Consider the following 11,078-nt stretch of genomic DNA (forward strand, 5'->3'; position numbering starts at 1 on the left):
CAGTACTAAGTCTCTTCGGGGATAAGGATATGCGAAGAGGTTAGTCTTGAAAACGACATATTGTTTAATATTTAAAAAAAAACATTTTCCATGTATTTTCCGTGCGCTCGTCTGTTATAGGACTTTCACACTGAAACCGAATTAGCATGAATCAAGCAGAACCAGCCGGAATGAAGTATTTGCAAAATCCGTGCCACATTCGGGTGGGAATTCCAAATGGACCTTACATCCCCTTCACACGAGAAGGAATGAGCCAAAATGCCGTCAGAATGAATTTCTACTCCTGTGAATTCGTAGTGTATTTTAGATATTATCACTGCATTTCAGATATTTTTTGGCCACATTCGGGCAGGATTTGAAGTGGCTTGCCGTTTCGGTTTTTCATCCAATGAGATAAGAATGTTTTGAATAATGTTGGAATGCCGTAGAATGCGGTCATACTTCAGCTAGAATAGTTAGAATACACTAAGAATACACTGTGAATGCCATTCGATATTTCTCCACTTCGAATGTACCTCGACAGTTTTTAACATGTCAAAGACTTTCGAGCCAGCCAAAAGAACGGGCACAAATAGCTGGAATGCAGTAAGAATTTCTGGAACACACTACGAATTGCCAGAAATCGTCAGGAATAAAAAAACATTTTCATTCCGACGGCATTCCGGCTGATTCTTGCTCTCGTGTGAAGGGGGCTTTACTTCAGTATCCACCACCACGTGTAAGACTCTATGGTGCGAATCTGAAGTTTGTGACCTCATTTGTTTATCTGGGTATACATCATAACCCTACGCTTAGCGATGACGACTGTGTACGTGCGAGGCTGAAGAGTCTGTATAGTCGTGCTAATTGTACAAATCGCACTTTCTCCCTTTGTTCTCCACCAGTTAAGAAAAACTTGTTTATGGCATAATGTGGCCAAATATTTGGCGCCCAATAATGGAACTCTGTCAGAGCTAATGTTCTTTCTAAGTGCCGGGTCGCATACAATAACTGTTTCCCGATTAGCATTATTATTTGCCTCAACGGTGTAGCGCCTGTACAATGTTTGTGTACCATTGGACTGACACTTTTGAATCAAGGCGAAGGAGGGTTTGTTATTCGTTCGTACAAAGATTAATATCCTCCAATAATTCTATTATCAAGCACTTGTTGACATGTACTACAAAACACATTTTTTCTGCAACTGCTATGGAATATTGTACAGATAGATGCTTAAGGTATATGTATATATGTGTGATCTTTTGTGTGCCTATGGGTTTTTTTAAACCTGAAATAAAGAATAAAGATAAGGAGGTCTGAACAAGTCAATTGATCGCACCGAGCTCCACGAAAACGAAGCTACGTTTTGGGGGTAACAAGACGGCTGAAAGAAATTCCAGCATTCTATGTGTAAATCTAGTGTAACTATTAACGTGACGATAGTAGCGACCAATTTGGATTTATGAGCAGGGCTATAAGCTGATGGAATAAATATTAAACATTCTGTGTACTGATTCGCTAGGCAAGATTATTCCCCCTTTTGCCGAATTCTACGACGAGAAATCTTGGTGTAAACTATTTTCTAATTTATTCTTCTCCTGGGCACGTATACAATTGCCATGCATGCAACAAACGCAGTGGACAACCAGTCACAGATACAAGTACCCAACTTTACACCTACATCGACCTCATGTCAGAAACCGGGCACTCCTGCCCACCAACAAAGTAATGCTATTGAGTGCCTCTTTCTTCCGCTTTCATTAAAATTCTGACGCCCTTAGTGAAACTATATCCACCCCCTTATCAAAGGACTGTACCCAGTGGATGTAGGCTTTTACAAAGATTAGGCAGAGGAGAGGATTTCAGGGCCCAAATAGCTACACTGAAGTCAGTCCGTATTATCAGCTTAATAGCGGCGGCGTTTTTGACCGAGGTGCTCAAAATAGAACGAACATAGAATGATGTTCGGTTGGAACGGTCCATTGCAATTCTTTCACTTTCTGCAAGGAGGGTACAGCTTCGCAGAAAAGGTCGGATCGTCTTTTTCCAGGCTGGACATGTCTTTCCGATTCCCCGCCAACCTAAATACATGATAAGCAACCAAGGATATAACCAAGGAAACTACTTGGTGCAACCTTTTACTTGTACGTTGAGTGATCACTTAAACTCTCTGGGACAGATGACTTCTGTAGGTGCTTCCCTTCGCAATATTGACTGAAGCGCCCTGTCATGAGCAACAACAAAAAAACTTACCTTGGCTCACCAGCCACACATCTGGTCCACCCGGAAATGAAAGAACAATCTGCGCCACCAGAAGACGTAAAATCGTTGTCTTGGCCATAGTCAAAGTTTACTGATCTTAATCCCCAAAAATGTCAGTGAACGTAACCCTCACATCAGCACTCTAATCAGTTGCATTTGTTTCCTGCTACAAAATCACTATGAAAAAACAGTCCGCCCCTAGGTTACAGTTTCAAAGTCACCGTGAGTGCGCCGACACTGTGCCGTCGTGCCACTACATGGACCCATATCCATCCGCCTTAAGTAATCGCAGATTAAGCGATTTTGTGTCACCTGATGGATGACTGAACTGAACACTGAAGCGATTTTGTCGTTCAATTGTTCGGATATTAGGCGACTCCACCAACATGTTTGTTCATAACATGATTTTTACTGACTATAAGGAAATTTCTTGTCTTCGTGAACTTAATTTTTACTTCCGTCCAGACTGCTACGCGGACTAATAGAACATCATTTCGGTGTGACTAGTCCACCTGGAAGTTAAATGCATGCTAATTGTCAGTACAGAAATGGCAGTAGCTGTGACCGCCAAGGGACCTTCTTGGTTCCTGAAGTAACCTTTTTCATCTTATTACACAACTCAGTTTAAAAAGAACCAGGTTTGGTGATTGAAAACTTGACCCCAGCATGGATTTTTTGCCTTGGACATCGGGGCAACGACAGAAACGAGTTTTGTGCTCGTTGGCATTCCCAGTTGTTTTGATCCTTCTATTCCCTGGTGGAGGTAAGCAGCAATTTTCAGCCATTTGAGTCATGTGTTAACGCTTCTTTAACTTTCTAGCATTTTCTTCATCAGCATTTTAATAGTATCTGGCGTGACTTTGAGCGTTACTTGAAAAAAATATTTAAAAAAATTGCAAATCGTGAATATATTACTAATTTGATGATATTACTGATAATACTTTCAATTTGTCTAATATTATTAGAAACATTTAATTGGTAATGTTAACGTTAACATTAAGTTACCGCCTACATTAATCATAATTTGGTTAAGATACAAAATCACTTGACATATTAAAAGTGCAACTGATGTGATGAGAGCCAAAATCATATACAACATACATTTTCTCAGAGCAATGTAGATTATAGAAAGATCTTTATATGTTTTGCAGTACACTGTTCCGTCACTTCACCTGAGTTCACAGCAGCCCAGATTGGTCAGGACGTGACAGCTACATGGACCTACTCTCCTCCTGAGGGGAACCCTCCGTTGTTACTCATCAGAGCAGTGAAAGGAGCATCACAACAAGTGTTTCAGCATTATGTGCAGACTGGAACAACGTTACTAGAACCAGTTTATGATGGTCGGGTTGAGGTTGTTGTAACAGACTCACAGGTAGACTGTACACTGAAAAACTTTACTGCCACTGATGAGGGATCTTACGAAGCTGAATTTACCTATAGTGGTACTGGAATATGGATTTCTGAAAACAGCTTCACATTTATTGCTGTCACTGGTGAGTAAGCAGTAAGGAATTGTAGGTCTCTTCAGAAGACTAAGATTTTGCAACATTAGTGGGATGAGGAGGTTTTTTTAAGGACACAAGGCTGTTCTAAATTCTCTTTCAGAATACATTGTGTGAATTATGTAGTGCTATATGAATCGCATTAAAGGTGTTGTGTATCTCTTAGCATATTGGTAATGTTATATTCCGGATTCATTCATGTGCTTTATGGAAACCTTGTCAGCCATCAATAAACATCAAATGTTTAAAAAAACTGAGGAAAACATCATGAATTTTAATTCATCCAGTTCGTAGGTCTGTTCAAAATTAGTGGAGAAGGGCACACTTTATTTGGGTTTTTCCATTTTACCTTTCAGTCCCACAGGTCTGTCTAAGACTTGCCCAAATCAGGGATGCGTATTTTAATTGGAGTGCTTTGAGTTAAAGCACCCCAATTAACTCTATTTGAGAAAACACGGTAGATTATTCTGTGCCAAAACAACCCGCAAGTTGGGTACCATCAAAACATACTGTATTTCAATAGATTTCACCCTCCTTCAGGTGTTTTGCTGTGATTTCCGGTATTTAGGCTGACCGGACAATAGCAGTTACTACTAAAGTAATGTGTTGTTCTTTCCCTAGAAAATCATTATAAATAGGGTGATAAGCCTCTTGGTGCTAACCACTTTATAAAAATAAACGATTACCAAGATTTAAAAAAACACCCCCAGACACCATAGGAATAGCATATACTCTGTCACTTGTCACTTTCAGGATAATTTATGTTGCCACTTCCTCCAATGTACGTTTTCGTATCATTTAAGGTAGGGTATTTTAGTGAGCATAAACATTCCTCATGATTTAAACCTTTCTTCCCTAACCCATCTATCAATAGTTATAGCTCCAGTGTGTCATCAGAACAGTCTCCCCTGTTTGATTCCTTTCTTTTATACATATCAATGTTAGTTCAGAATGATCAGTGGCTTCCATCATTTCTTCACAGTTCCCCCCGACCCCATCCTCACCATCAGCTTCTACACCACCAGCGTGTCGGAAGGACAGTCCGTCCCACTGACCTGCACGTCCACCCAGGGGAAACCTCCCTCCCAGGTCACGTGGTGGAAGGGTGATGTGGAGCAGCAACAAGCCGTCTACAACAGCACTCCTAATGCTAGTACTTACCAAGGAGACGCCATGAGTGTGCTGACTCTATCTGTCCAACCTGCCAACAACCAGGAGACGTACCAGTGTAGGGTCAGTCAGCTGGGGAAGGAGCTGGAGCGGCGGGATTTGCAGCTCAATGTCAGATGTAAGTACAGTAAAAAACTGACCGAATAACGTTGCTTACTTTGACAGGTAACGTATTGCAACTGAGATTTTTTTATCATAGCTCTAACCCAACATGTACTGTACTGCAGTCATGACCGATCCCCCTGTCCTGACCGGCTACTCTAGCCCCATCTCCAGCGGAGGTTCCCTGAACCTGACTTGTACCTCGGGTAACAGCTACCCTCCAGCCAACATCACATGGACCCGGGTGGGAGTGGGGACAGTGGCTGGAACTGACCAACCACAGACAGACGGACAACATGGCGGAAAAATCACGTCACAACAGATCAGTCTTACCAACCTGCAGGCTCGGGACAACGGAGCTCAGTTCAGGTGTACAGCTTCAAACAGTTATCTGGGACAGAATTCCAGTCTGAGCAGCTCCGCTGTCTCGATGGATGTTAGATGTGAGTACAATTAGAAGTATGAACTTGTACATCATGTGGCTATATCATTATATCTAATGGTCGATAGTTCGAAAACATGCTTTAAGCATTGACTGTCTGCTACCCATAGTGTCTTGATCTTAGTTTTGAAACTTATTTGTCTCTAAAACGCTAATTCCCTTTCTACTAGTTTACCTTGAAGGAATCAACATTACTGGCCACACCAATCCCGTGCCAAGCGGAGGTTCCCTGACCCTGACCTGTACCTCGGGTAACAGCAACCCTCCTGCCACCATCACATGGACCCGGGTGGGAGGGGTGTCACCAACTGGAACTGACCAACCACAGACAGATGGACAATATGGCGGGAAAATCACGTCACAACAGATCAGTCTTACCAACCTGCAGGCTCGGGACAACGGAGCTCAGTTCAAGTGTACAGTCAATAACTCTGCTGTCAGCCAGAGTGAGGAGAAGACTGTTACTATTGATGTACAATGTAAGTCATTGATCAACATTCTCTGATTCTAAAGCTTTATGATATAAGTATTGCAATAACAGAATTGTTATGTTGCAAAAGTTTTTTATATGTTTAAACCTAATTGATCCTACGGGAAATATATATATATATATATATATATATATATATATATTTGTGTTTGTGTGTGTTTATGTATTTATATATTTAGATTTTTAGATATATACATGTAGTTGTCGTGTTTCATTTTAGATGCACCGGCCAACATCCAAGTGACCTGCAACCTCATTGGCCTGAGTGACCTGAGGGAGGGTGACACCCTTGTGTGTACCTGTACAGCTGATAGTAACCCAGCCGCCCAGTACAACTGGACAAAGGACAGCACAACTGGTCCCCTTCCTGCAGGTGCAGTAGTGAACGAAACAGCAGGGACTGTCACCTTCAGCACCCTAGACAGGGCACACAGCGGGGAGTATAGGTGTGCAGCTAACAACGGTATCAGTCCTGAGGCAACAAATAGCAGCATCACAGTAGATGTCAACTGTAAGTAGAAGTTTTACCTAAAACAATCTTTAGAGACTTTTTGTGCATTTTCCTAAATGACAATTGTTGCGAAGCTTGATTTGGCGTTACTATCGTCAATATCGGTTTTCCTGGTGCTTGTCAAATACACAAAATGTGAGAAGATAAAAGTTACATGTAAATCTTTGTCATGACCAACAGGTCCCTTGTGATTCTGCTTTTTAGTGTCTTTAAAGCTCAAATCTAGTGTCTTGATGTTGGAGTTGATCCCACCTAAATAATTATGTACATGTAATGTAATGTACCCACCTCTTGTATACTTAACAGTTAAACACATCACACATTTTTTTGTCAAAACAGGCAATACTTCAACAGCTGCATGTATAATGTTAAATGTAGAGCATAGAATATTTGATATTGTTCTGCTGTTCCTCAGACCCCACCAGTATCACCTTCATCACTCCCCCTGTGACTGTTGATGAGTATGATGACGTCAACCTGACCTGTACAGCTGACAGCAATCCTGAACCTGAACCAGGCAGCTTCAGCTGGGCCTACATAGACGGTACAACTCTAGCGGGCACTGCAAGTGAGGATGGGTTCAGCTTTACCACAAACATTGCAGTCATCACTTACCAACAGGCGGGGACGTACACATGTACAGCTGGCAACGGGATTGGTGCTGCCGCTTCTGCAGGGACTAATGTTACTGTGGAATGTGAGTTTGCCATTTTTCCAAAGTAAATTCCATGCAGTTTATTTGAGATTTAAGCAGTTGATTTGCACAGAAATAAATTATTCTGAGTCATTTACTTAATTGGTAGTGCCTTATTATCATTCTCATCTCAGATTGCTTGAACAAGATTTCCTCATAAGCTCTTCTAAATTTCAGACCCTCCCAAGTTCTACCCTTCCACTGGCCCCTACCCAGCAGCTGTTGGTGCAGACGTCTCCATGGAGTGTTCTGCCTTCGCTGTGCCCAACAATATCATCTTCAGCTGGTCCAAGAATGGAACAACTCTGACAAACTCCAGCCGACTCACCATCCAGTCTTCATGGGAAAAAGTGATCCTCACGATCAGCAATGTGACGGAAGGGGACTACGGGACGTACAACTGTACAGCAGACAATGCAAAAGGGCCAGCAACAACTACCAGAAATCTGTATAAAATAGGTAATTTTTAATATTGCATAATACATAATTTACATGTACGTTAGATTCTACTGTTCACAATTTTTTATTGTTATTTTTTTTTAATTTATCTTATGTTTCGTATTAGATTAGTATTTAGTTAAGTGGAGGAGGGCACTTTACAAACCTTTTAGGCTTCTCCCCTCCCTGGCACTTTTATTTACTTGTGGTATACTTGTTATTGTTAATAATATATTATATTATATAGTATGATTATATTTGTTATTGTTTTTGCCATGTGCGAAATAGATAAACAACAAATATTTAATCGGATATATTTGAAAGCTTAAAAATACTTTAGAGGGTCTTAATATCTTATTGTTATCAATGTTTTATGTATTTCTCCCAGGACCACCGAGCAGTCCCAGTGAATTCAGACTCTTGTCCAAGAATACCAAGTTCGTTGTTAATATCACCTGGACAGCAGGTTCTCATGGCGAACTGAACACAACTCACACAGTACAGCTGAAAAAAGCAGGGACAGATCAGTGGGAAGTTGTGGGTAGCCTTGAACAAACTACAGCCCAGCAGCAGCAGCGTACGTTCAACATTGCACTCGACCTGAAGGCACAGCAGGCTGGGGACTATCAGATCAGAATAAATGCCAGGAACACACAGGGAGAGGCATGGTCTGAGTCTGTGGATCTGAAACTGGAAGGTACATGGAATACATGGAAAACATTTTGTGTCAACCTTTTATTTACAAGAGGAAAATATACAATGATCTTATCGAGTACGAGGGCTCTATTTTGTTTCTGCATTTTACATTATCATTGACTATAAAAGATGTCAATTTGAAAGCATTGTAACATTCGACGCGATCAAACTGCGATATAAAGTCAAGTTGGTTGTTTCTTACAGCAAGCCATCGCCTGTCTGGAAGGATGACAACGAATGAAAACTGGGTGGAGGCCTTGAAAGACAGCGAGTCAACTGAATTCCGACTAAAGGCAGCTTTGTGGGAGAGAAATGTGAGTCAAAATGCTGAAACTTAAGAAAGTTTGTTATGTAGTTTTTGTTTTGCTCCTTCATTATTTGATTCTTTATTTTGTATCATTTTAAAAAGGCCTTTAAGAGTTGTCTCAATATTGAAATAATGTTACATGTATCTCTGGTTTTGTTTTTCTTGTTGTCTATAATGGATATTTACATAATGTATACACTATACATATTGAGGATTCTGTCAACGTACAATGTTCAAACATGTATTAGAAGCTAGTTAAATGATATATCATGCATGTTATCGGGGGAAGAACATAATAATGATGATGTTCTTTTTCTTTCTTTCAACAGTTGGACACAGTTTTTAGTTCTTTAATCGGATATGAGGGTGCGACCATAACACAGTTCAGGTAAGCCAGTAATCTTGCATTCACTTCTTTCTAGATTAGATCTTAAAACTTTCCTTAAAATATCATTGAATCTATGATGACCTGGGTCCCAATTCCGATTCACAGCCAGGGCAGTGTTGTAGGGGACTTTCAAGCAGTGGTGGCCGAGTCAGAAACACAGGCAGCTATAGAAGCTTTCGAGACACAAGTCAACGCAGGCAGTGTGGGCGATCTTACTGTGGTCAAGGAGAGCTCACAAATTTCTGTCACAAGGCCTCCTGGTAAGCTTAATGGTATTTTTCCACTTAACTAAAAGAGAAAGGAAGTAAAAAATATATATCTGATAGTTTTGAGGTTGGTCTTGTGTATAGAAATATATTCCTGCCATCGGTATGCTCATAATGTGTGCTTGTGTAGCATAATTATGTTTTTGTGACATTCATTCTGATGTTCAACTTTTCTTCTTTTGCAACCTTCATTATAAATCTTTTTAATTACCTCCTAAGTCATTGACTTTTTGTATTTGAATATTTTGATAATCATTGTAAACTATCATATCAATCAGTTTGCTTTTTTCATTCACATTTTGGCGTCCTGCATGTTTTTGATCACAGATTGTGGCAAGATTGTTCCAAACACTGATTTTAAAGTAAAAACAAAATGTCTACAACGGGTCATTGCCTTTGATGCACTTTACGTGTGAACACCTATGATCAAATTGTTATACTAAGTCGCCAAGCATTTTAGCTTGAGATCAATCTCATCTTAGGATTATGAAGTAGATTTACTCTAAAGTATTTTTGAGAAACATGATAAGAAATAAAATAGGTCGGTGTCACGTCGGTGTGTTACGCCGAACGGCGGTTATACCGGCTATATAGATACGGATACAGATACGTTTTGACTCAGACTGCAATTTCCTTATTCTAAGCATTTGGACCCAATAGTCAATTCCATTTATATCCTTTTCCGTCAATAATAAATGTTGAACAGGAATACCTTTGCCATGGTGTGTTTTGGGAAATTACAAAGTGTGTCTGCGTCGTTGGCAGTATTTTCGTGTAACCTGTGTTGAATCCTACACGGTCTGCTGCAAGTTTTAAAAAATGTGTCCTATGCAGGCTGCTACCATTGTCTTAACATTACGGTTTTTGTGTTCACGGAATGTCTGCAAGCCAAAGTCTCTGATTACTCCCCTTCCCCCTCAATGGGCATGTTTTTCGGATTTTACTTCCTTGTCTTAATTTGACTCTGCGTTGCCTTGGGAGGTTGGTAGTATCTTAACACTTGTAATTATCGTCGTTACTTTTAACCCCGCAATACCGATTCGTGTCTTTGCCCTTGGGCCATGCTGAAATGATTTCCATTCTACTATTGTTCTGTATACAACACATCTATTTTGAAAAACATACAATAAAGATCTTTTGCACTGTCAATGCCACAAAAAATTGTTTGTTGTAACAAACACAAGTATGATGTAAATGAGCTGATTTTCAGATTGCTGCTTTAGTATGCAGCTTTTTGTAACATAGTTTTCACCCATGTTTCGTACACCAGATGGAGGAGTTAACATCACTTCTACCACCATCATCATCATAGCTGCAGTATGTGGAGTTGTGGTTGCAGTTGTCGTTGTTTCTGTGTGCGTGTGCGTTTGTAGGAAGTCAGCAAATGGTGAGTGTGAAACATGCATTCATTTATTGAATTGTTCCGTCCACATCTCATTTTGTAATTCAAGATTATCAAACACTTTTAGAGGCACATCACAAGAAGCACTGTATAAAAAAACGTAAAATTGCACTCACAAGTTTGCTCACTTTTTTGTTGGCATAAGATATTTACTTTGCTTTTCTTTTAGGCAAGAAAGGCGGAGCGCCTGAAGAAGGCCTAGGGTTGGTTTACTTATCTTTTATTTCTAATCAGCTGGGGAGCCAGAATGCCCCATTTCATGTTGGTTATGACGCCGTAACACGTGGAAAATCATTAAAATTACCGGTTATATGAATAGTTCAATAACAGATTGTTAATTGATAAGAAGAACGCTGCCTCAAAAGTACTTTCACCTCTGCCCAGAAAGTGGAATGAGTACACACATTGCAGGGGGTGGGGTGGCTA

At 40.3% G+C, this 11,078-nt stretch overlaps 1 protein-coding gene across 1 annotated transcript; it reads left to right on the top strand.

Moving 5' to 3' along the window:
• The first annotated feature begins 4,697 nt into the window (after nucleotides 1–4,697).
• Nucleotides 4,698–10,854, top strand: LOC118404301 (nephrin-like). The gene is made up of 12 exons (XM_035803369.1): nucleotides 4,698–5,034; nucleotides 5,144–5,461; nucleotides 5,631–5,939; nucleotides 6,171–6,461; nucleotides 6,877–7,158; nucleotides 7,333–7,614; nucleotides 7,982–8,290; nucleotides 8,494–8,603; nucleotides 8,926–8,984; nucleotides 9,090–9,244; nucleotides 10,521–10,567; nucleotides 10,822–10,854. The coding sequence occupies exons 1-12, from the start codon at nucleotides 4,698–4,700 to the stop codon at nucleotides 10,852–10,854; spliced, it is 2,532 nt and encodes an 843-aa protein (XP_035659262.1).
• Nucleotides 10,855–11,078: the final 224 nt, after the last annotated feature.

This window comes from Branchiostoma floridae, chromosome 17 (assembly GCF_000003815.2).
Source record: "Branchiostoma floridae strain S238N-H82 chromosome 17, Bfl_VNyyK, whole genome shotgun sequence".
Lineage (NCBI taxonomy): Eukaryota > Metazoa > Chordata > Leptocardii > Amphioxiformes > Branchiostomatidae > Branchiostoma > Branchiostoma floridae.